The sequence below is a fragment of the Folsomia candida genome, unplaced genomic scaffold (genome assembly GCF_002217175.1).
Source record: "Folsomia candida strain VU population unplaced genomic scaffold, ASM221717v1 Fcan01_Sc004, whole genome shotgun sequence".
Lineage (NCBI taxonomy): Eukaryota > Metazoa > Arthropoda > Collembola > Entomobryomorpha > Isotomidae > Folsomia > Folsomia candida.
Genome location: NW_019091196.1, coordinates 3,600,613 through 3,628,596, shown reverse-complemented (window position 1 = coordinate 3,628,596; position 27,984 = coordinate 3,600,613). Strand labels below are relative to the sequence as shown.

Here is a 27,984-nt window from a genome sequence, read left to right as displayed (position 1 = left end):
CTTAGTACAGGTCTTGAACAAGTTTTTTTTTATTCAAAATCACCAAGATCAACACTAGCCACACGGTTTTTATTTATTTTTGGTCTACATTGATTTTGAATTTTCTGGAAATTTACAATACTTTCTGAACATAATATATGACAGATTCCGAACTACTACAAAGTTCGCGTGAATAAAAATACTGAACAAATTGAAATTTAAGGAATGAAAAATGTGGTATAAAAACGGATGAAAGAAATTAAAATTTTTTTAGGACAAGTTATACGTTGGTTTTAAATTTTCTAGAAATTTATTTTTTCTAAGAACTTAATACAGGTGAAATTTTTTACGTGGATTAAGCAAAACATAGTTTTCGAATTTTCGACTTTTAAATTTTTATTGTTTTTTTATTTTTATTTTTATACTTATACTTTGCATGATTGCAAAGCTGGGGTGAATAAAAATCGTAAATAAATTGAGATTGGGCTTAAGCGAGAATTTAAAAAAATGAAATCGTTCGAAAAAACGATTTAGAGAAATTAAGGTCTTCAAGTTTTACGTCGGTTTTAAAGTTTCTGAAAATTTAAACTTTTTTAAGCATTTTACAGATTACGAAAATACCTACCATTCCTTTAACGTCGTATTTATGTCGTACGTACGTTTACACGGATCATTAAAGTCCGTGGAAATTTATGATTTCCGTTTAACAGCTTTTCGACAAGAAAACATTCATTCATTTATTCCCGATTTTTTTTTAATGGGAGGAAATCAAGTCAGTCGTGTTGTGTACTTTTATTGTCTTTCTTGTTTTAAAGAGGACAAATAAATGACAATAAGATGCATTGTTTTCGGGAGGAAAGTGAGAAAAAGTGTTTTCAGGCATTGGGTTTTGAAATTGTGTGTAAAAAATGGTGACAAAAAAATTACGAAATTTTGAAATTGAAGGTTTATCGTATTTTTATACTATGAATTTATATCGATTATAACAGTGGTAAAATTGTAAAAATTTGAAATTTCTGGAAAATCTATTACATATTTTAGATTGATAATTAATTACCGGATCATAAAAACACTTACCTTGATAATTACCGAAATATGCGTATTACCAAAATATTATCAACCTCGGTAAAAAAAATTCATAAAAATTCAATGAAAATTTAACTTGAATAATCCGAAAATAGGGAAAATATCCAAACCCTCGGCAAAAAATATGCAAATTTCCCAATTAAATTGCCAACGTACTAAACACCAAGTTATATATTTGCATACCGGAAACTCTACCAAACTAAGTTAAACCCAATTACAAATCTAATAAATAACAACATACTAAACAATAATCTACAAAAAATTCAATTTTCGTCGCTGTTCCTTCTCCAAAATTTTTGTATAAATAAAATTTACTATAAAACTCTTTAACTAAAAAAAGTACGAAGTTACCAAAATCATTCCCACACACATCACTTGAACAATTCACATCATCTCCTAATTTAATTAATGCAAGTTGTATTTTTTCAAAATATTTTCGAAACTCGGCATGGCATGAATCCCCCCAAAAAATTATTACGTACGTATGTCCCAACTTTTCGGGAGGGCTGTCCTTCTCACTTGACTCACATTCACGTAACGAAAATGTGTACATATCTTTTTCTTGATGCACTCTTTTCCTCGTAAACTTTTACTTGTTGTATGTGTTCCTACGTACGTACGTAATAACTAAGTGTTGGTTTGGTTGGTTGTTGGAGTCGTCGTCGTGGTAAAAATTATTTGGTGTTCTCAGATTCTGAGCCAGCCAGCCAGCCAGCCAGCTAGCCAGGCAGGCAGGCAGTCAGTCAGTCAATACGATTGAGGCAAATATAGTCGGTCGGTTGGTTGGTCTTCTTTCACTACATAATCCAACTCCACTTGCCACATTGCCTCATTCCGAGAACAACTCTGGCATTACGTGGTGGATGCAGATAGATTTCAATTCGAGGTTAAAAAATACAGAGTGAGAATTTTTATGGAAAATGAAATAAGAGAAGAAAGTTAGATAAGATAAGAGTGAAATTGTTGAGTTTCAGTTTTTGGGAAATTTTGGATTTGGTAAAAAAGTTAAAAGTTAAAAAAGTGAGACGAAGAGTAAAATATTGTAACGTTTTTGTGGAGTGGACTTGTAAAATAGTTACGAAAGAGAGTTAATTTCGAAAGAAATTTGATATTTTGAACAAGTTTGTTGAACTTGGTGGTGAAGAATTTTCGGAAATATTGCTGATTGTTAAAGAAAGGATTGATAATTAAGAAAGTTTGTTTTGAGACAAAGAAATTGAGAGAAAGTTGAAATTTTCTCAAAGTGCCCCAAAAGTGAGATTCTCCTCAGTTTCTCAAAAACGGTGAAAGTTTGAGTTTTGAAGGGGTGAAAATCACTTTAAGAAAACGAGGACAAGGTTTTTCAAGAAAAATTAAGAAAAAACTGGGTGAAAACATGCCTCGTATTTTTAAATGCGTCGTAAAATCTACATAATTTTCTCCAAAAGAATGTTTACATACCGATAAATAAAAGTGTGTGAAACAAAAGATAACGTGTTATCCACCCTGCCTCCCACCCACGGAGAGAAGGTAACCTAGATGCGATTACATTTCTCCGGTGGAGAGAGAAAGTCCGGAAATTGGGTGAATTTTGTGGCTACCATGCGAAGAAAGTCGTCTCATCTCTTCGGGGAGAAATAATAATACCCGGATTGTACCCACTATTCTACTACCCGGATACCTTTCCTACCCGGTCTTTTCGGGGATGATAATGTTTCCCCCACAATTTTAACTTCCCTCAGAAACATAAAGTGCGTTTTTTCAAAAAACTCAAAAATCATGAGCTCCTACCAATTCGTAAACTCTCTCGCCGCCTGTTACAACACTTCCGGCGGGGTTGGTGGCGGGGGTACTGGAAACCCGGGCAATCCCCGCGGCGGGGGCCCCATCCTTGACCCCTCTGTCGCCGCTGCCGCCGAATATTACGGCGGGGGCGGGGGAGGAAATGGCGGGACTGGATATTCGAACTGTTACTCCCCCCAAATTCCCCCAGGTCCCGGTCCCGGGGGAAATTATTACGGGGGAAGTGGGGGTACCGTATCTCCCCCAGTGATGAACGGGGTGGATTTCCGCAGCGGGGTGGTCAGTCCGTTGGGTGCGGCGGCGTCCTGTAAATATGCGAGCGGACCCGTGAATAATAACAACTTGCCGGGCACCCAAAATCAGAATGTGGGCGGTGTCGGCGGCGGCCCCCTGCAAGAAGCGAGTTTGGCGTCCCCACAAGATTTGACAACCGGATCGGGCGCAAGTTCGGGGGGGAGTTCGTGTTCCACGCCGCATCGAAGTCCGATCGCGGGCGGAGGAGGAAAAGTCAATTCTCAGTCGAATAATAATTCTTCCTCGAATTCCGCGACGAGTCCGCAGGGTGGAGGGGGAGGAGGGGGAGGGGGGAGTGGAGGGTCGAAGGGGAATCCTCCACAGATCTATCCATGGATGAAGAGGGTGCATCTAGGCCAAAGTAAGGAAATAAAATATAGTTTGTTCGTTTTTTAAGGGGATTTTTAAAATATAAAATTTGGTTTATTGGGGGTACGGGTTTCAAATTCGGGTGAAAGTTGTTGAGAAAACGAGAGGAATTTGTGTCTTTTACTTGTTGAAAGGTGGATTTTTGGAAGAATTTAAAGTGTTATGCAGTCATGGGAAAAATTTGAGGTGGAATTGTGGAGAGATATTAGAGATTATGTAAGAAAATTCGTATTTCTGAGAGTGGAATGAAAATTTTTTAGACGAATTTGTGCACGTCTTATTTGTAGAAGTTCGAATTTTTTAAATTGGACAAAGTTTAAAAAGTGGTTGAGGAAAATTAGAGGTGGAACTTTCAGAGAATTTAGGAAAATTTGTAGTTTTACGAGTGGAAGAAAATTTTGACCATGAAGTGTTAAAACGTTTGTGAAAATTGTAGATTTAACGAAAATTTACAGGATTTAGGAAAATTTGTATTTTTAAGAGGGGAAATTGGTGAAAATTTAAATCTGATTTAGAAAAGAGTCATGGAAAATTTTGAATTTTGAAAGTACTTTTTTGTGTTAATTGTAACTTTGGTGTTAAAAATTATGGAGAAAATCGAGATTTTCCAAACTTTTATTTTCCAATAAAAATTGTTTCACATTAAATCCGTTAATAGTTTTAACATAAATTTAAGATGTAAATTAAACTAGTTAGATGGATTTGGGGAAATTAGCTTCATGGAATTAAAAACGCAGCAAAACCAGGTTGAAGACAAATCACACTGTGTGAGATAGCTGGAAACGATCCGATTTCAATTATTTGATATCAATTATTTGTTATTCACAAATGTGAGGTCAGATTTTGACACATTTTTACAATTCAGATCAACAACAAATGTCATAAGAACAGATTTAAAATCGCATCCATCAAAATGCATTTACGCAGAAGGAATTGATAAGATTGAGTAGAAATTGTGTCTTCACGACTGAATAACATGATATTTTGAATAGTTCGTTGTATTGGATGTTTGTAAATATTTGGTGGGCGAGGGTATTGACGTGGAATTTGTGAAGTGCGCAAAATTCTGGAAAGTTTATTTGAAGACAAAATTTGTGGTAGACAAAATCTTGTTGACAGAGTTTTTCGACAATTTTTCGTAATTTTATAAATGTTTGTATGAACGAATTTATGCGTTTTAAGTGTCTGGATAAAAATTTTGCAACAATTTACAAATTTATATGATCTACGTGTTATAAATTCACGTGGTCTTTAGTAACTTTGTAAAATCCGTAAATTCCGTAAACTTACAGACTTTTACGAAGTATTTCTGAGGAAAATTAGCTTTAAAAATTTGTGTAAACATACTAACAGGAAGACCGTTTTTATATTTGTTGAAGTTTATAAAATTAATTTGTAAAACTTACCGACCGATTATACAAAGTTTCCAACGATAGCGTGAATCTCCTGAATACCTAGAAATCTGTGTAAATTTGGTCTAAATTATGCTTTTAGTTTCTGTATAAATGATTTATCTATGTATCCACCAGGTTGGAAAGATTACGAAGGAAATTCAGGTTCCAGATAGAATCTGTTCAAATCTACATGCTTTCCAGTTTTGTAACATGATTTCCTTCATAATCTTTGTAAACAGGATAAATTTACGAAATTTATGTTACAAACAATATTTTCCATAATTATTGCAATGCATTTTTTCTGTCAAACTTGAAACTAATAACTCTAAACTTAACTCTAATTAATACTTAAAAAATCCTGATTTTCTTTCGTAATCTTTTCGAAAATTAGTAAAAACGGAGAAAACTTGCGAAATTGAACGTGCTACAAAACCCTCTGATGAATTATTTTTTATTTATTTTTCTTAATTAATTAAAACTTTACTTGTTGATCGTTCTCAACTCATCGCACAAACATCGTAAATGATTTAGTCCACTATTGTCCACTTAAGACAAGATTTACTCCGAGTAGAACAAAACAATGGGTGTAAAAAAGGTGATAAAACTCGGCACAAGTATTTATTACAGGAGGGCACAAGTTACTTATGTCGTAATATATTATGATCACAGGGTGGATATGTATTTACGAAAAATCACTGAACTATGTATTAAATATTTACGAAAGAAAACGCCAAAATATTTACCAAACACGAACGAAAACACAAAAAACTACGAAATTTCACAAAATTTCTAGATATTTTCTTATCTTTTCAATCTTCTGAATTTTTTTTTGATCTAATTGCTTTGCTCAAAAATAATTTCGTCTCACAGTTGAAATATTTACAAATCATATGCATATTTTTAAAAACATATGCAAAAAATGTACATATTTTTAAAATTATACCTGAATTATTTATAAGTCTGAAACCTAGAAATATGAAACAATATGTGAAAATATTTTGAAATTTTTGCGCGTTAGAGGACACACCCACAAAATTTGACCATCGATCGTCATCAAATTTTCAAAAAACTTCAAATAAAACATGCAAATAAATTTTGCAAATGAAATTGCCAATAATATCTGAGAAAACGTGTGAAAATATGTGAAAATATTATGAAGTTTGACCATTTAATTTTTAAAAAATTGAATAAACAACCGCCCTCTGCACATTATGATGTCACACTCATAAAATGCCGGCATGTTTTGTGTGTACCTATCTCCTCCGCTATAATAAATCAATTAGCCCGAGAAGAAACACCGAAAAAGCAGCAGCACACCACACCACATGCGAAATGAGGATTGATATATGTACGAGAGAATCACACAGATTAGAGATTTGCATCTCGATTTTTTATAAACTGCACTACATTTCGTGTCGCGAAAAGTTTCCCATCTCATCGCGACAGAAAGAGTGCGAGAGAACCGGAACCGGGTTATTTTTGGTTGGGTGGGACGCGACATGGAAATGATTTAAAAATAGGCAATTTGTTGTGAGAGAATCTCAAGTTGGGAAAATCATCCGATGAAAAAAACAAAAAAACATGTGGGTTTGATCAAAGGGAAAAAATAATTAAGAGAAAAATTATCAAGTTGTAAAGTTATTAAGATGAAAATGCGTACTGGGAACTTTCGTAATTTTCGGGAATATTGAAAAATTAATCGAAACGAACAACAATGACGCTGTACATACTTATGATGAGATCTAATTCAATTTTTTATTTTGCGTAAAAGTCTGAAAAATTAATAGTGTCGCGAAACATATGCTAAAAATTGGCGAATAATTTATCGAAAAATCTGATTTAAAAGAGATATAGAAAGAAAAACTAGTGAATTTTATATTACAGGTGAAATAATGTGGCAATTCACGCAGGTCTTGGTAACTTTGTAAAACCCGTAAATTTACAAACTTTTACAAAATTTTAGAAATATTTCGAAAGAAAATTAGCTCCCAAATTTTTGTAAACTTGTTCAGATCAAGGGCGTCTCTTTAGTTTGGAAAAGTTTGTAAAATTATTTTACAAAACGTACGAATTTGCAAATTTATCAAAGATTTGCGTTAATTGCCTCAATATTTGTAATCTTTGTAATTTATTTGGGTACATTGAAAAATTTTGACTTAAATCAGTTCATACAAAGTGACGAAGGTGTAAAAGCATCTTGCTACAAACTTCTTTTTGTGAAAAACTTTGAAAAATTAAGGTTGTCGCGAAATATGTACAAGTTTAAGAAATTATTAGTGTAATAAAATGTTGACGCGTAACGCGATGTTGTTCAAATAAGAGTTGAGGGGAGTTTTGAGAAACTGTAACTAACCAGAAACGTAGGATTTAATTTTAAATTAAACATCTGTCTTAAATTTTTTGAAAGAAAATATTATCAAAAAAATTTCAAATTTGTTCCGAGAGAGAAAAAAGCTGGCTTAAGAAAGACATGGATTCGATTTAAAGAAAGTCACAATTCTTGTAACCAAAATGCGCTTCGTGATTAAAATATATGTAGACGCGTAACCTTCATAAATTGGGTTTGGGGAATGTTGAGAAACTTTTTAAATGCTCATTGTAAAATTATGACAATTACTAAATTGTGTTTAATATTGGTTATAGTGTAATGTACAAAAGGGCTGATTTTTTTGTGCATGGAGAAAATACGTATACGAGAGAAATTTTTCAAATTTAGGAAATATTTACAAAATTTGATTAGAAATTAGTTGAAAACAAGTATTACACCTTTGTTACGAATTATCTTCGTTAAAACTTTAAAAAATGAAAATGTCGTGAAATATTTACAATTTTGTGACAAATTTAGTCCAAGTTGTTAAATATGTGAAGAAAAACATGGGGATTTGATTAAGTAAAAAGATAATGATAAGATTTGAAAAATATTTGACATCATCGGCAAATCTTGATAAGCATTTTATATTGGTAAGACTTTAAAAATTGACACAGACGCGAAATATTTACAAGTTTGTGAGGTCAAAAGTTAAAATAGTTTACGCAATTTGTCCTGAATATCTCGAGTACAAAGTTGTACGATAAGATCTTGTTTAGCAAATTGTACCATAATGACAATTAAATTCACGCAGTCATTGGTAACTTCGTAAAATCAGTGCGTTTTGTAAAATAATTTTACATAATAAAGAGACGCCCTTGATCTGAGGCAGTTTATAAAATTTGGAAGCTAATTAATTTTCCACAGAAATATCTGCAAAAAAGTTTGTAAGTTTGCTGAATTTACGGATTTTATAAAGTTACAAAGGCCTGCGTGAATCACATCAATGGGTTAATTTAAAATTTATTATTTGTAATAAAAAAAATTCCCTGATTTTACATACAACGTTTACCACGTTATGAAAAAGTTTGTAAATTTACGAATTTTGCCAAGGACTGAAAAACATGTACTTTTGCTATATTGTGCGAGGGAGAACCAAAATATTGTTAAAACTGGGTTAAAATTGATTAAATTTTTGTAATCAACTTTGTCCCTGATTTTACAACAACGTTTACTACATTACAAACCCGGGAGTGAATGAGTTATGTGAAAATAAAGTGTCGCAGAACATGTGCTTTTACATCATAATAATAATAATAAAACCGGTGATAAAATTGGTCTCAGTCCTCGTGGAGTTGAGAGGAGGGCATTATTTGGTGGAGGAGAGGAGAGGACATAATTTGTGCGTATGTGTAGGGGTCGTAAATCTTGGTGTTAGTCAACCTTGGAGATTTTATGGCTCTTTTTGTCACATGTTTCCTCTCAAGGAACAAATAAGTCGGGAAAACTCGTCTTTGAGAAGAACAACCCATGATCTTGACTTGTTTGTTGTCCAAGGGCAGGATTTCGTGTGGGGGAGGAAAAACAAGAAGGTTTAAGGGATGAAGATTTTTGTATTGGAAAGTAAAACTTGGGAATTTTTGAAGTTTTTTAAAATCGAATCTTTTGAATGAATGAATAAGACTTTGTTTTGTGTAAAATGGAGAAAATTTAAGCAAAATGGGTGCAGATTTTCATGGGAAGTTTGAAGCTTTTTTACAATAATTTTGGGAAGAATGAAGGCTTTGTCTTCTGTAAAATTCAAAATTTTGATCAGAATTTTGAAGATTTTTAAAGAAATTTGGTAAGAAAAGAGCCTGTTTCTTGTCTAAGGTGGAGAAAATTGAGGCAAAATGTATGCAGATTTTTTTCTTGAAATTTTAAAGCTTTTTGAAGAACTTTGACCAGAAAAGATGCAATTTTTATTTGTCTAAAATGGAGAAAATTGAAGAAAACTGGATGATGATTTTTTTCTGGAAATTTTGAAGCTTTTTAAAGAATTTTCCCAACAAAAAAGACTGTTTTCGAGGAGGAAATTTTACCCCTTTTTTGACGTGCGTAGGCCTAAAGATGATGAGTAGGGTAGGAAAAAAATGACACATTTTTGTTGGTCAGAGAGAGGGACGGGGAAACACGAGAAGTTTTTGGGAATGAATGAGCGACTGTGTGGAACTGGGCTTTTCCCAGAGATCCCACCGACTGCGACTAGTCAACCAGAACTAGTTTGTGGAATGGAAATCTGTAATGGATGCACTTTTGGTAGCCATCATGCATCCATCCACTTTTCGGCATAATTTTCTTGCTGCATTATAAGTGACGAAAATAGTAATAGCGATAATTTGATAGTTTTTTAGAGGAAAGTTAGCAAAAATTCTGATTTTGTGACCAAATTTTATTAAAGTTGGGCATGTAAATTTTGTAAATTTTAGAAAAATGACAGAAAAATTGTGAAGGTTACAAAAAAATTGACCTTTTTGCATTTAAGGGAGAGGATGGGAATGTATATGCACTTTTTGATAGCCTTCATGCGTCTGCGTCCACCTTAAGGCGTAATTTTCTTGTTCCATTATAAGTGATGAAAATACGATTTGAAAATTAGCCAAAATTTATGATTATCCACAAATATTGATTGACCAACTTAATTATTAGCTTTGTTTGATTTAATTGAAGAAGTTGTGGATGTGAATTTTGTAAACTTTAGAAAAATTGCAGAACAATTGTGTAGGTGACAAGGATGATTTGTTGGAAGTGAAATGGATGCACTGTTTGGTAGCCAACATTTGGTTTTGGGTGGGACGTACTTTTCTGTAATGGAGACGAAAATGGTGAAAATTTTCTAGACAAAAATTAGCCAAAACTTTATGATTTTGTGACCAATTTGATTTAAACAGGTTGAACTTGATATTTGATTTAAACAAGTTATGTAAACAGTACGAATGACGAAGAACTTTACAAGTTTGAATAATCTGGTTTAATAAGTGACAGTTTGTGTATTAAAATTATTTTTTTTAATGACGGCGAATTTTTGTAAATGAAAATTTGCAAAAATGTATTACCAATTTATGTGTGTAAACTTCATCAATTTGTAAAGTTCCCAGTAGTTTTGTATAAATATAAATATTTAGGTTAGTAATGTTACCTACTAAATTTGCGTACCTCCAGAATATTACAGTTTTGCAAGGAGAAGAACATACTTACATTAAATTTGCAACATGTTAATTTTAAATTGCAAATATGAATAATTTCCACACCATTAAAAATTAGCGTACAAAATGACTTTGTTTCCAACATTTTGCAGATTTGTAGCATTGTCCATGAATGTTTTATTACACATGAATAATACAAATTAGTAAGTTTAGGAAATATAATTTTTAACCCATAATTTTACAAATTCTCGAAAAACACGCTAATGCAAAGTTTACGAAGTAGGGGTAAATATTGGCTAAAAATCTTAACGTTTTGTCAAATTTTTTAATAAGGGTTATAAATTGGACAAATTCATATTAATTTTAGTGACGACTTTGAATTTTTTGATTAAATAACAAACTAATTTTTCTAGTCAATTTTTTTTGCAAAGTTTACAAAGTTAGCGTGCACACATTTTGAAGAACTTGTCACCCTGGGAGGTTTGAAAACTGAACACATTTTACACTGATTTCCTGCATTTTGCTTAATATATTTACGACGTAAAAGTCCAGGTGGTTTTGGATTTGGTTAATGGATTTTGAGCCATTTCTGTTCTGCTTTGGTCGGTTGACTCTTCGCTCGTGAGCAGAAAAATGAAGTGAGACAGATGTGTCGCAAACTGTGTAAAATTTGGTGTATTTATTTATGTACAGCGAAATGAATGAGATGTTGTTTTGACTCGAAATTTAGTCTTCTGGACTTTCCCAACCGCGAGGGAAGCTGATTCTCTGGGTTTTGGAAAAAAATAAAGAGTTAGATAAACAATGAGTAATTATTATGTAATGAAAATACAGTGTAAATTTGGCACGTAAATTTTTTTCGTAAACTAGTAAACGGGATGAATTTTGTACGGATTTTTGTAGTAATTATTCGTATTTTTACAAGAAAATGTATACAGTTTACCCAGAAATATTAGCTACCGAAATTGTATAGAAATTGATGAACTTAATTATAATTTTGCAATATTTAAAAATAAATAAAAATCCGAATTTGGCAACAAATTGTAATTTTATTTTGAAGAAAAACTTAACGAAAATCTTTATAAACTTGGCAATTAAATTGTGAGGACATCAACAGCTTGAGAGTATAAATGGTCTGAAAAGTATGGCTTAATATTTTTAGTAGTTATTTATATATATCGCAATTTTAGCAATTACATAGTTTACACAGTAACATAAACAACGCGAATTAAGCTATCTAACTAGCGTTTTTCTACGTTATAGAATGTACAAAAATTTAATTTTTGGCACTACATCGTTTCAGCTGGAAATAAATATTGCAATGCTTTTTTTGTATTAAAAAAGTGCAAATTTTAGTGCTTATTTTATTGGGATGATTTTGGAATGAATTATTTTAGCCGGGCTGTGAATTCAGATCTGTTTTTAGTTATTACTTATTTGATCTCATAAAAAATTGCACATTTGACGTAATAATTTCTCAAGTTGAGTTTTTAGTTGAAAAATTCTGCCAATTTTTTTTGTAACTGGTTAATTAATTGGTTGAAATAATTTAACACAATTTTTTCCAGTTTATAAAACCAGACGTAATACGGACGAGGTACAACTCTTTTTTTAAAATTTTTATCCAGAAAATTAGTATGCGATTATAATAAGGGAAAAAATCTTGGCTTCCATCAATTATGTATGTAAAAAAATCTTAAATTTGTGAATATTTCAGCGTTTCCGAGAAACACCAAGGTTTCTTACTTTTTTCAAATTTGACATATGTATTTTAAAGAATTTTGCGATTAACAAATGTATAAAATAAATTATCATCAATTATTTTCTTTGTAACTTCCTAAATTTGGAAATGTTTATTTGCACATTTGACGTTTCCGAGGAGACCTGGAAAAAACAAAGTAATTCCACCCGCAGTTTTAAAGTTAATACCAAAAACTGTTATTATGTATATTGTCGACAAATTTAATTTATAAAATAGATTGGGATCGATTATTGTTTTTCAAAATTTGTGAATATTTCCACGTTTCCGAGAAATGTTATTTTTTCGAATTTGAAAACAAATAATGTTTTAATATTGGCTACTGCGTTTCCCTGCCTGTCAACTAAATGGGCATCCATCGAGTGAATTTTTTTGTCCGTCTCTCATCTTCTCTTCTCCGTCCTGTCTGTCATGTCAGGCTCGGGACGAATTTCAATAATAAAGATGCACTCTTAACAATCCTGGAATAAATTTGGATTTTAAGAGGGAAATAAAATTTGTTACGGGTAAATTTAAATTTGAGTTTTTTTACGGAAAATAAATCAATAATGAAATATGGTTAGAGATGATTCTTATGATTTGGTAGTGGTAAATTGGTAAAATTTGGAAATAACCGCTAAATTCAAATTTTATGGTAAAAAATTACCAAACACGGTACGACACATTTAAGGAACCCATTACAAAATTAATTTTGATACAAATTCCCTCGCGAAATTTTAGTTTGCCCTTTTTTTACCACAAGATTATGTATAGTTACCGAACCGGTAAAAACTATGGGATTAGATGTTACCAAAATTTGGTAGTTCTTATTTTGCAAAAAATTCAAATTTCTGGGAACACTGTTGAAAGTATGGAACCGATTATGCCGCGATATTCAAATTAGCCACAAAATTAATTAGGTAAAGATTTAAATTTAGTGGTGCTAGTGACCGCGAGAATTTGAAACTTGTTACGCACACAAAATTAATTAGCAAAATTTTAAGCCTTTCTTAAGTTATACTACTAAATTCTACGGGCAAAAATCATAATTTTTGTTACCGAATTTTTAAGCGTGCGGATAATAGTAGGTTCTTTTTTAAGCGACTTGGTGACTGTCACCGTTGACTTTGTTCGTCTTGTTTTCGTCGAGTTCATTGAATGCCGGTGGTGCTCAAACAAAACAAATTTAGGGCCGGGACACACATCTCATGAATATTTCCATCCCTTCCTCAGCCCGAATCTCATCTCCCACAGGCAGCCCCAAAATACTTTGGAAGAACGAACTCAGGCAATTCACGCAGGCCTTGGTAACTTTGTAAAATCAAATTCTGTAACCTTACAAACTTTTACAAAATTTTAAATTTGTACATATTTCGCGACAAATTAAGTCTTTCAAATTTTATGAAATTTTAACAAATTACAAAAAGATTTAAGGGAAACCCATTTTTCAATGTTACGAAATGTAAGTATCAGTGCAACCAAATCTTACAATCTTTCCACAAATTGCAAAGGTTACAACGACGTAAAATTAATGCGGCAATTCGTACAGGCCTTTGTTACATTGTAAATTACGTAAACTAAAAAAAATTTACTCATATTTCGTAGGAAAATTAGCCCCCAATTTTTGTAAACTCGCTCGGATCAAGGGCGTTTCTTTATTTTGTAAAAGGTTGTAAAATTATGCCACGAAACGCACGGATTTTACAAAGTTAACAAACACTACGTGAATATGCATATACATATCATGTCAAATATCAAATCTATCTAAACACTAAATTAGTCGCCAACGTTTACAAGATTTGATTTAAGAACGTCGAAGCTTGAAATTTTTTAAAGCTATATTTATAGAATATTTTCCCTTAAATTGTTAATTTTTTACCCGAATTCTAAATATTTACGGATTTTATAAAGTTTCAAAAAGACTATGTCAATTGGTTCAATATTTTTGTGGCGATAATGTCTTCACAAAATTCACGTAGATACTTTTTGTTTGTACTTGGAAATCCAAACCCTAGGAAGAATTGTGTAAATTAACCAAGTATTTTGGCCAGCCCTGATCTCCCGAGATGACAACAAGCTCGACGACAATGCCTGGATAAGCAAATTCCGTCATGTTCCTTCCTACTGGCTTTTCGGCTTTATTGTCACCACGAAGGGAGGGATAAATTATGGTCTTTTTATAAACGCGGAGGACCGTCTTCACGTGGGAAATTGTAAACTTGGCAAAATTAGATGGATTTAAAAGGGGAGAAATTGATTTGGAAAAAGTAGAAAGTTAGGAAATTTTCGGGGGAGAAAATTTGTAAAATTACAAATTTGTGGGGTACTTAAAATCCGCATGTTTTTTTTGGCCTCTCAGGTTTTTCCACAAAATTTGTACAATTACGCGACAAATGTAATTTTTTAAGCTTTTACGAAACCGAATTATAATAAGATTCGCTCATTTCTAAATTTTCGGATTAGTTTCGGACTAAGTTTCATAATATTTCCAAAAATTACACAGGTGTACAATTAATGAGACAATTCATGCAGGCCTTGGCCACTTTGTAAAATCCGTAAATTCTTTAAACTTACAAACTTATATCGAATTTTACTCATATTTCTGAGGAAAATTAGCTCCCAAATTTTTGCAAAATAACTAAAATCAGTTTTTTTTTATTTTGTAAAAGTTATTTTACAAAACTTATATGGATTTGACTGCTCGATTTGACTCGTTTCGACGCCTAAAATGCGATACGGAAGACAAACATGTTACAAAATTATTTTGGAAGATATCCGCGTCAAGTACCAATGAATGCGTGTAAGAATTTGCAATTTGCTAATCCTTGGTAACTTCGTAAAATAAGCAAATCTTTGCAAACTTACAACCTTTTAGAAATATTTTTTAGCAAAAAATTGCGGGCAAATTTTTGTAAACTTCTTCATAATCAAGGACGTCTCTTAATTTTGAAAACTAATTTTCAAACCTTTTCAAAATTTAGAGACCTCGAACAAGTTTACGAAAATTTGTCCGTAATTTTTTCTAAAAAATATTTCTGAAAAGTTGAAAGTTTGCGAAATTTACTTATTTTGGAAAGGTTTGCAAAATTAGTTTTCAAAATTTATGGATATGACCAAGGACGGCGTGAAATGCCTCAACGTTTACAAATTTGAGAATGCCATAACTCACGTGAGAGATTGCAAACTGCGTAAAAAAACGAGTCAACGAGGAATTGCACATCCTGGAAAAAATCGATTCAATCGTATTCATTAATTTGAATAAATAACATCTAAAAAATGGGATGGTTCACCTGTTGCCAATTTTTTCCTGGGAAGCACGAGTCACTCAATTTTGACAGTCTGAATTTAATTTCCTCTCCGATTCAATAACACGATTATAACGGATTGAAGGTCAAAACCTTTGTTGACATATTTATAATAATGCAGTAAAAATTCTGGAAAAAAATGGAGATTTCCGGATAATATTTTGTGGCAAAATTCATCATAAACACTTGAAAATCTGGAAGCTTACATAATTTAAAAAAAACTAATGAAAAAATCAGCGATTTTTGCAAAGTGGGTTATAAAATTGACTAATTAACACAAAATAATTTACATACAGATAAAAAATCAAAATTCTCGAATTGTAACGCCAAATGTGCAATTTGCAAAAAGATATTATTTATTGATAATAAATAGATGCGTATGATTTTCGAAATGTAGAACATTTTGTGAAATTGATTACCACAATTTACTGATTGATACAGTTTTGCACTTAAAAAATCAATTTGCGAGATTATAAATTTTTCAAAATTTTAAATTACCAAACATTTTAAACAAATGGGTTGGACCTCGTTGTGTTCATAAACTTTTTAGAAACTGGGTAAATTCTGCAAAATTATCCAATTTTACGTCATTTTCCGTTTTGTCAAACCTCGCAAAATCTACAACTAATTGACACAAGATCATTTATCCACTGATAAAAACTCAAATGGCGAATTGTAAAACGCCAAATTCGCAGTTCTTGAAGATTTTTACTGGCCTGAAATAAGAAACAAGTGCCATAGTCCTGTAAAGTCGATAAAATTTTGCGAAATTGATTAGCAAAATTTACCGATTGATACCGTTTGTGATTGAAGATTCAAGTTGGGAAATTGTGCAGGTTATAAATCCCCAGATACAGAACATTTAAATCTATACTATACTTGCAAGGATTTTTCAGAAACTGTGGAAATTTTGCAAAATTATCCCAATTTTATATCATCTTCTGTCTTATCCTGCCTAACAAAATCTATAAATAATTGCGAAATCGTAACGCCAAATGTAAAAATTTTGAAATTTTTTAATAAAGTAAGATAGTAAATAGGTTCATCATCTGGAGTCGTAGATAGATAAAATTTTCTGAAATTTATCACAACAATTGAAGCTATTTTTGTAATTGAAAAGTTCAACTTGAGAAATTGTAACGGCAAAGGTGTAAATTTTCAAGATTTTAAATGCCAAAACGATATAAATACGAGATGCGATTCCTCCATCGGAGTAATAGATAAATATTTTCGTGAACTTTGTAAACTGTGTAAAATTAATTATCCCAAAGACACCGATTTTTATGCGTTTTTGCATTTAAAAAATATCAGGTTGTGAAATTGTAACGCCAAAAGTGTAGCTGTATAAAATTCCCTAAATGAAATTACTAACAGGTTGACTGGAACTATTACTAAATTAAGCATTGTAAGATTACTTTGCAAACTGTATAAATGCCCTAAAAAAGTATTCCAATTAGCTAGCAAAAAAAAACATGCATAAGTTTGAAAACTTATGCAATTTACATGCAATTCACGCAGTTCTTTGTAAAATCCGTAAACTTAAAAATCTGTAAACCTACAAACTTTTACAAAAGTTAATAAATATTTTAGAGGCAAATTAGCTCACAAATTTTTGAAAACTTACTCAGAGTAAGAGCGTCTCTTTATTTTGTATAAGTTTGTCAAATTATTTTTGTAATTCATTTTACAAGTTACCTATGACTGCGTGAATTGCCGCATAGTTTACAAATATCGGAGTGAATTGCGCATTTAGTAGAATTGGAAAAGTTCCAAAGATTATATACGTATTTGTAAATTGGTACCCAACTTTTTCCAGATTTTATAAAGCTACTAAGAATGGAACTGCGTAAATTGAATAAAATTTTGAACTGAGCATATTTTATATTTGTTTTTTTTTATACGTATAAGATTACGATGCAATTGACAATGAAGAAATCAAAGGATGCGCAGTTGTATCAATCTGACAATCCGTCTCTTTTTTTGGCCTCCTAATTATCATGTTATCTCGTTATGTAAAGAAAAGTCGGCATTTTTTTGGGCTACCAGAGATCAAAAATTGTTGAAAATTTCTTTACACAAAAATTCGGAGGAGGATTAAGTTTTATTCATATATCGGTTGATTTGTACACTCTAAGAAATTTTGTCTGGTAAAGAAATTATTACCAATTTTAATTTTACCCCTGGTAAAATACCACCGGAGGAAAAATATTATTACCAATTTTGTAAATAAATACTTTAGTTACCGCAGCAGCATTTTTTAAAATATGAAAGAAATTGACTAAAAAAAGTTCGGTACATAATTGTTAGCGAGATTTTACCAACTTTGTTAAATTTTACCAATAGTGGTAATATTTTATGACCACGTTTTTAATTTTATTACCAGTTTTACAAATATTTCTGTTATTACAACATATATAAAATGTGAAAAAAATCGTTAAAAAGATCAGAATAAGTTTGAATTCATGGTACAACAAAATTGTTACTCAAAGTTTACCGATTTTGGTAAATTTTACCAATAGTACGAATTACCACATTTTATTACCACATTTTAAATATTTATATGTCACAAATTTTAGAAAGGTTACGCAATTTGTACGCATAGCTTTCAATTTTACGTATTATTTCTACAAAACCATTACCAACCAGTTACCGGTAATCTCGGTAAAATTTTACCACTGGTAAAATACAATGTAGAAAAAAATACATGCATATTTTCGTCATCTTATCTTCATGCAATGTGTAAGGGTTAAGAAGATATTTATGTTTGGATGGAGGGAGGAGTCATCCCCGTAAAATTGGGCGGAGGAGTAAAATTCCATTTTTTTCTTGTCCTGCTGTCACGTCATTTTCATTTCAGGATTCAAAAATCAACTGACAGCCTGTCCGACAGTCCGTCCAATTCTTTTTTGAAGAACGTCTCTCTCAACTAAAACTTCGCTTCTGCTCCCGTCACTTACGCAGCAACTTTGTAAACCTCGCCTTATGATTCCATCCACAAATAAAAATAAATGTTCCCCAGTCGAACAAGAATCGATAATGTGTTTGCTTAAGGAAGATGCCAGGAGGGAATTTGTGCAAAGTTTTGGCTGTCTTTTTTTTGCGGGGAATTTTTTTCTTAGAAATTTTGATACATTAATTTTAATCGTGGGTTAGAATTAAATAAAATTTTCGGAAATATTCGATAAGTTTTTCAAATTAGGTAATTCACACAGGCCTTGGTAACATTGTAAATTCCGTAAACTTACAAACTTTTACAAAATTTTACAAATGTTTCGGAGGAAAATTAGCTCACAAATTTTTGTAAACTTAGTCAGATCAAGGGCGTCTCTTTATATTATAAGTTTGTAAAATTGTGGTACAAAACGGAAGGATTTTACAAAGTTACCAAGGACTGCGTAAATTGCCTCATTGTAAAATTTATAGCGTATTTTTCCAAAATTTTATTCCAAAAAGTTTAGCTACTTTAGCTTACTGTAATTAAACGGATTTTTTTTAAGATTGTAAAATCGGTGCTCTTAAGTAGACACAAGGACTCAAAATCTGGACTTTGAAAAATGTATTCTTCCGTTTTTGTAACGATTTTTTTTATAAAGGTGTCAAAATTTTTATTAGATTAGACCACACTACGTCAGATTATAATACAAAGCAAAAATTGGACGAGTTTTACGTCGTTTGTTGGTCTTTGTATAATTTGCAAAATGGGTTAAGGTGATTGAAATAGGTTTGAATTTCTTCTTTAGTCCTTTAAGTAGATTTTGCTCGGATGTTTAGATGATGATGATGTATTTAGTGGGTAAATTAGTGGAAATTCTAGAATTTGCGAAACTTTTTCCGGCTAAAAATTTAAGAACTTTGGCACAGAAATTTAGCATATCTTTGAGATTGATTGATCTTAATGATGCATTGTTTCGATGAGATGATGCATAAGTTACATTTCCATTTTAGACTTTAGTGTGGATGAGGGTGAGGACGTTGGTGTGTATTTTTTTGCAAATTCAGCTCAAAATATGGGAAACTTTCCGGATAAAGTTTCCAGCCGGAAATTTAAGGAATTTTTGCAAATTCTGTCTAGAAATTTTGCCGACGGTTTTTTGAATTTTTGTAAGTTTCGATGGGATGATGCGCATTGTTTGAGTTTCATTTTCACTTTAGATTTTACTGTGGACGAGGAATTTTTGCAAATTTAACCCTGAAAAGTGCGAAAAAATTACGTTTTGAAAATTCTATCTAGAACCTTTGAGGATAACTTTTTCAAATTCTGCTCAGAAATTTAGGATATTTGTGCAGTCTGTTATTTGAATTTTTGTGGGTTTCGTTTCGATGGGATGATGCATTGTTTGAGTTTCATTTTCATTTTAGACTCTGGTTGTAGAGAGTAAAGTGTTTCTTTTCTGCGTTGGAGGAGGAGGCATGAGGAGAGAAGAGAACGGACATTTTAGAGACGGGGACATTGTGTGGTTGTCAGTCACCCGGGTGAAAAATGAGACTTCCTTTCCTGTCCCTCATCAACCCACCAAAACCAACCTCCTCCTTTACATACCACCACCAAACCAGACACACTCAAAAATCAACCACTTTTCGTAATCTTGCATTACAGTTTGAAAAGATGTATTTGTCTGAAAATTCGGGAAATTTTAGAAATTTGCACTTAATCAGATTTAATCGGGGTAGAGTGAGATTTAAAATCTATGACGGAGTTATTCCTCCTCAATTGATTGATTCGCCAGAATATATTCAAATGTACGGAAAAAACGGACAAATCAGTTGCAACTCTAGCTCAAATTATCTAATATGAAAAGTTGGATTTATCGAAAAATTGGGGAAATTTATATCATTTTAGAAATTTTGCATTTAAAGAGATTGAATCGGGGTAGAGTGAGATTTAAAATCTATGCCACATCAAATCGTCATCCTATTCCACCTTAACGTAGGACTGGATGACTAATAACAAAAATCGTGAAAATCAACACAATGTTAATCATTTCTTTGTCCTGCGAATTTATTTTAAAATTCTATACGACAAATTTGTAGAACAAGGAGTTGCTAATTTAAAAAAATGTGCACTCAAGATTTTAGCAGCTTTTGAAGGAGGGGATACCAATTTTGAAAAGTCTTTAGAAAAATGGGAACTTATCGAAAATCGAAACTGGGTTTAAAAAAACTTACAGCCCTTCTATCAATCAGCTCACTGACGGTAAATTTGTCGTCCAGAATTTTAAAATAAATTCCCAGAGGCGAGAAATGACTAAAAATATGTTGATTTTCACGATTTTGGTGATGATTTAAGATGCTATAGGATGACGGACAATTTGATATGGCATAGATTTTAAATCTCACTCTACTCCTAGTCTGTCTATCTCTTTAAATGAAAATTTTCAATTTCATGAATTTTAAGATAAGTGTAACTCTTCGTACTTTGATAATTGCAAACTTTTTGCTACTACAAAACAATCTATTTTGAAAACAAAATTGCCAATTTCTTCTCCATTTTTCTCAGAAATCCTATCTACCCACAGTCGTATTTATTGCTTAATTTCATTTATCTCGATTAAATTTATTGGCGTAAAACCCTGTCAAATTATTCTGAATTTTTTACCTCATTGAGCCAATGCACGTAGGCCTTGGAAACATTGTAAAATCCGTAAATTTTGTAAACTTTTCCAAACTTTTTATAAGCATTTATGAGGAAAATTAGCTTCCAAATTTTTGAAAACTTGCTCAGATCAAGGGCGTCTATTTATTTTGAAAAAGTTACAAATGAATGCCTGAATTGCCTTAGTTTTTCATAGAATCGTGCCAAAAATGACGCACAAATTGGTAACAGCATAAATTCATCTTGGTAAAAAAAAATTTGGTAAAAAAATTTTGGTAAAAAAATACCAGAATTATGCACAAAATTTTTAAGCGTGTCATCCTACTGGTTTGGTTCTTTCGTTACTTGGAAGAAGAGACGATGCATGTGGAGGAAGGCAGGGTAGCAATAATAATAATAATGCCCGGGTAGTGGAGAAATACGCGTATAGAGACCGGTGCACTTTTCCTGTCAGTGGATTGAAATTCGGGTGCTGTCAACTAAAAAGCGATCCCTTCCTTTTCCTCGAAGGATGAAGTGGTGGTGGTTCTGGTCGTGGGGGTCGTGCCATGGTCATGTCTATCAAGTCGGGAAACGAGGAACACTTGAATAAACTCAAACATGCAAAATAAATATTTAAGATCACGATAAAAAAAATCTAAATCCAACGCCGGATAAAAATTTGCAACAATTTTGATACGTTTTAAGTTAAGAACAGGTCATTTAGCTTCTGGCAATTCTCAAAACGAGGAACACTTGAATAAAGACTCAAAAATGCAGAAATATTCATTTAAGCTCAAAATAAAAGAAAATCTTAATCCGACGCCGGATAAAAATTTGACAACATTTTGATATGCTTTAGGTTGAGAATAGGTAGGTCATTAATATTTTTGCTTAATGAAATCGGTGGTTTCACATATAAACAAATTGAGAGATGTGAAAACGAGGGGCAACAAATTGAATTTTAAAAGGTGCAAAAAAATTATTTAAGATTACGAAAAAACATCTAAATCCGAAGCCAGATAAAAATTTGTAGAATTTTTGCCACGTTTTAAGTTGAGCATAGGTCATTGAGTAGTTCATCATTGCATGGTTTTTTATATCAGTGGTTTTACTTATAAATAAATTAATAAATATGAAAATGGTGGACAAAGAATTGAACTTTTAAAGACTGAAAGATGTAAAAGAATATTCATGATCACGATAAAACAAATCTAAATCCAACGCCAAATAAAAATTTGCCAAAATTTTGATACACTTTAAGTTGCGAACAGGTCATTATGTTTTTCGTTCACTGAAATCGGTGGTTTTGCATATAAATAAATTGAGACATGTGAAAATGAGGAGAAAATAATTGAATTTTAAAATACGCACAAAATTTCAATATCACAAAAAAAATCTGGATCGACGCCAGCGAAAAATTTAAGAAAATTCTGATACTTTTTAAGTCGATAATAGGTTACGGAGCTCTTCAAGCCCTCTCCAAATTGTGGTATCAAAACAATTGCACTCGAAATAACGACTCGAGATGCAAAAAAACTTAAATTCATAAAAATCTGAATCCGACACCAGATACAAATTTGTAAAAATTTTGATATGCTTTAATTTAAGAACAGGTTACTAAATGTTTCATTTGCTTAAATTAATGGAGTGATGTTACGTATAAATTGAGCGATGTGAAAATAATGAGAGAAAAAAATTCCTAAGTTTGAAAGATTCAAAACTTCAAAAATATTTAAAACAATGAAAAAAGTCTAGATCCCACGCCAGACAAAAATTTCTGAGAATTTTAATGTTTTAAGTTGAATAACAGATAGTCTTGATTGTGGTGTTAAAAAAATACTAATCCAATTTTACTAATAATAATAATCCGAATTTGATGAATCGTTGAAATTGGGGATTTTTAAATATTTTGAGGTGTATATAAACACAATTTCTTCAAATTAAGTTGATTTGGGTGATGTCTACTCTCAAAACGAGGAACGCTTGACTCGAAATGCAAAAATAGTTAAGATCACGAAAAAAAATCTAAAATTCGACCCCAGATAAAAATTTCAAATTTTGGAAAAATGCAAAGTACGTAAGTTGATTTTGTGTAAAAAAAAATGTTGATTTAGCCTAAAATAAATTAATTTTGGTTATCAAAAGATACACAAATATCGAAATTCATGAACATTACCCTGCAAAACTTTAGTCAACGTTCGAACCCAAATAAAAATTTTTACAAATGCTTTAATCCATTTTTACATTTCATTCAGGTAACACAATTTTAAAGAATTACCTGGATTTGTTGTTTTAAGATTTGGAAAAAATACGATCTATGTACAAAAACGAACTATTTTTTTAAAATTAGATGATTTCATGTAAAATAAAAAAGGTATTAATTTTTTTAATTTTGCCAAAAGACTTTAGCTCTCTTGTAAATTGACGAATATTGAGGCAATTAACGCAGTCATTTGTAACTTTTTAAAGCCCGTAAAGTTATAAACCTTTCCAAAATTTAACAAATATTTCTGAAGAAAATAAGCTCCCAAATCTTATCCTCTAAAATCTTATATTTTAATTTTGTTAAGATCAAAAGCAATTTTGTAAAATTTAGTAAAATTATTATACAAAGTTTACAAAGTTTCCAAGGCCTTCATGAATTGCCTCATTAACTCATTAACTTACTTGTTAGTGAATTGTTTTTTGTGAATGAATAATAATTTTTTTACGAAGAGTTGCTAGTTTTTTAAATGAAAAGAAACATTGACATGAATACGCCTAACCCGTTTTTGAAGAATGTTTGTCTAATCGTTTATTACGTTGAATTAATTTTCTCTGAGGAGTGAGGAGGAGATATTGATATTTTTCACATTTTGGTTTTGAGGGTGGCCTTGCTGGGGAAATTATTGTCACTTCGCTACACTCGTCACTTTCGCGTTCTCGTCACCCCCTGGAAAAAGCTAAAAGGTGATGCAAATCGATACAAGGGAACGAATGCAAGTTGAAATGGGACACTCTAAATAATATGAGAATTTGGTAAACCTGTTTTACTGAGAAATTCAATTTTTATTACGGGTTACCGAGAATGTTTTTTACCGGTGGTAAATTTTATTACCTGACTGGTATATAAATTTTACTTACTTTTTGGTAATAGAGTAACATGTAGGTCTAATTTTGCACTATATTTTTTTACCGGGTTCTCGTTACCAATTTGGTAAATTGTGGTCAAACTATGACGTTCCCATCATATAGTCGTGATACCATGCAGAATGATAATGGTAAATTTCCTATCTGAAAATTTTTTTTACAGCGAATTTAAGTTTGTTTCCTATTATCGGCTTCGAAGTGTTACTAAATAAAAGTAAAATTGTTACTAAACCAGTAACAAACTATTATAAAGGTCTCAAATGGTAATAATAAAACCTATTTTTTAACAATTCCCGTCAGCCCTATTCACCTTGAAATATTTTTTTTTCTACCAGAAAATTTAAATTAATTTCCTATTATGGGCGTCAAAGTTAAAAAGTAAAACTTGTTACTAAACCGGTAACAAACTGTTACCACAAATGGTAACAATATTTCTAACAATCCTATACCCAACCGAACAATCTTTGAATATTATTTTAGCAAGAAATTTATATTTTGATCCTATTATCGGTGTCAAAGTGTTACCAAACAGTTGATTTGATTATTAAGAGAGCGTCAGAATTGAAAAGGTGCTCGTCACCTGTCACCAACACGTCGTGTCATTTGTTCAGCCTGATTCACAAGAATGGATTATTACGAAAGTGGCTCCGAGTAAAACGTGGTGAAAAAAATGCTGTAATAATTTCGTGCATTCTTATCCCCAGGAAATCGATGCCAATTTAGTCTAATTTATTACTCGGGAATTTATACATACCTTGGAAAACATGAGACAAATTCATGCGGATTTTGTTTTCAAACTAAAATGTATAGGTTTTTAGGAGAATTATTGAAAGTGGAAATATAAAAGTTTTTTTTAATGAAAATTAGTTGAATACTTTTAAAAGTATTTTTTAATTTGGATTTGATCAGAACTAAGGTAGAAAACTTAAAAAATGAACCGTTTATACTTTTCATGAAAATATTGAAAACGAAAAACTAGAATTTTGTATTAAAAATGGAAATGAAATTGGAATGAAAATATAAATTGGAATTTTATGTTCCAAATGAAATAAAATTTGAAAATGAAAAATTAGATTTTTCTTTAAAAAAATACCAGAATTTTGTGTTAAAAATGGAAATAAAGTTGAAAAATGAAGTTAAAAAATGAAGCGAAAGATTTTGGGTTCTAAATAAATGAGAATTACAAAATTAAAAACTCTGAATTTTTTATGAAGCATGTTTTAAATAAGGAAAAAATGAACTAATTTGTGTTTTTCTTTGTTCTCTGTTATTTTCATGTTCATCACGTCAACCTGGATGGAAAAAATAAATTGATAATCAATCAATTCCTCACTTTTACTCAATAATTAAACAAATATGGAATTTGTTCTCCTTAATTATTTGATGGCTGGATATAGGAAGTAAGTCAAATTTTTAAAAAATGGACAACACTCACGCCGATTTTGTAACTTTGTAATATTTAGAATACAATATAAGATTAAAAGATTTTATTCCAAGCTAGGTTATTAAATTTATTTCAACAATCATCAACAACAACAACATTTTTTTGGAAACTTGATAATTTTATGGGGTTTCCAAAAAGCTTGCTGTAAATGTAAATGTTGCGTTTTAAATCTAGAGAAAAAAAATCTAAACATTTTTTTTATGAATTTAAATTATGAGATTTCGCGAAACGATTTTTTTACCCAATTATTTGGAGTAATTTAGATATGTCTCTGTCGAGGTAAAATTATTTTGTTTCTCAGGCTTGGAAATTTTACAGACAATTTTACGAATGCAAATTTTGCGTCTCAAATTAAAAAAAATCAAAAAATTCACCTTTATAAATTTAAATTAATATAAGTTACTAGAATTTGTAAACGTTTTTTTTATAATTTTTGGAGTAATTTATACTCAGGTAAAAATAGTCTGCGCACGTAAAACTAATCTTACAAAGTTTACAGTGCGTTTTGTTGACGTGAAGTAAATTGTTTGATAATCTGAAAATATTTCTTAAAGAAGGAAAATTTTAATAATTTTGCTGCGAAATTTAAAAAAACCCAGCAAATTTCGTGTAATTTTTTAGGGGAAAGAAAAATGTTTCAGCGCTCAAGCGGAGTTTTTTAATTAAGTTTACAAAGTTGTGGACAATTTTTTTTTTTAATTTCGAACCCCCCTAAAACTGAAAATATTGACGATTTTTTTAACAAATTTTCAGGTACAGTAAACGCGAACGGAGAGACGAAACGTCAACGGACGTCCTACACGCGCTACCAGACGCTCGAGTTGGAGAAGGAGTTTCACTTCAACCGCTACCTCACGCGCCGGCGCCGCATCGAAATCGCGCACGCGCTCTGTCTCACAGAACGACAAATCAAAATCTGGTTCCAAAATCGACGCATGAAGTGGAAAAAGGAGCACAAAATGGCCACAATGAATGCCCTTCCGCACCATCACGGCATGGGGCCGCCCCACCACATGCAGGTCAGTTGGGGGGTAAAATTTGGCGAAAATTTTTGAATTTGGAATACAACAAACTGTGGCAGTATATAGTTTTTTTCTACTTTGAAGCACGTGTGCATTCAAATTTCAATTAAAAACTGATCAAAATTAGATATAAATTCAAAAATGCTTTCAAACTGTGTATCAAACGGCATTTAAAAATTGCGAAATTATACACATCGTAATTTATCGTACCAATTGAGCCTGAGTTCGAATTTTAAAATGCATCAAAAATTACCAAAATTTCTAAAACTATTGCAAACAAAACCGTTAAAATTCCTAAAACATGGCTTTATAAATTTTGGTTGCTTTTAAAGCCACAACAAATTAGGCCTCTAATAAACTATTTAAATTTAACTCAAGATAAATGCATTGCCATATAATTTATACTTATATGAAAAGTTTCAGAAACACATTATAAACGTTTCTTATTTTCAAATTTGAAAACCTACAAGTTCAAAAATTCGCTAAAAAACACTGCTAAAATTTGTATAAAAATGCAAAAAATGCAACACTTTATTTACAAATTACAAACGTGTATTACGAATAAAAGTTTTTTTATTTTCAAATTTGAAAAAATACAAGTTCAAAAATTATCTAAACATATTGCCAAAATTTCAAGTTCAAAAGGTTTACTAAAAACATTGCGAAAATTTGCATGCAGTAATACTACTGATACCCTGTTCTGTTCCCAGATGAAAATTGTATTTCAAGCAAAAATGTAAAAATGCCCTACACCCGTTTTTGTGTAAAACGTTTAAAAAATCACCAAAAACTCATTCAAAATATTTCCAAAATTTGTAATTAAAAACCTAAAATATTTTACTTATTTTTTTAGCACATGGCCGCCCTGGCCGCCGCTCACCACCACCACCCACACCACCTCGGCCATTTGGGGGACATGAAAGGATGAGGGTTAGGAATGCCCTGTTCCGACTACAATTTCGCCGCAGCCGCCGCCGCGCTCCAACAACAAGTCGTCGCTCAACAACAACAACAGCAACACCACCACCAACAACAACAGCAACCACAGTATGAAGACTTCCAACAACCACAACAGCAAAATTTCTAAAGTGTCTACAGAATTTTCGAAAAAAATTTCTTTTCGAAATTCCTACCACACTTTAGAAAAAAGATTTCCCAACCTTCCACAAAATACTCAAAGCGGCAAATTGATTGATTTTTTTTGTCGATTTTTTGAAAAAAAAAATATCATGAAGACCTTGATCCTCATTTAAATACGTAATTTGTTTTGGAGAGAGTATTTTATTTTAAGGATTACCTAATTATGTAAATTGAATACTCGTAAAAACGCGCAAAATTTGATCTCGCATTTTTTTATGATATGTAATATCTCGT

The 27,984-nt window shown here is 31.6% G+C and overlaps 1 protein-coding gene across 1 annotated transcript; it reads left to right on the top strand.

The window, feature by feature from the left end:
- The first annotated feature begins 1,821 nt into the window (after positions 1-1,821).
- On the top strand, positions 1,822-27,727 carry LOC110848385 (homeotic protein Sex combs reduced). Its single transcript, XM_022095588.2, has 4 exons — positions 1,822-3,502; positions 25,542-25,544; positions 26,342-26,607; positions 27,464-27,727. Exons 1-4 carry the CDS (start codon positions 2,824-2,826, stop codon positions 27,536-27,538), a joined length of 1,023 nt encoding a protein of 340 aa, XP_021951280.1. The 5' UTR covers positions 1,822-2,823; the 3' UTR covers positions 27,539-27,727.
- Positions 27,728-27,984: the final 257 nt, after the last annotated feature.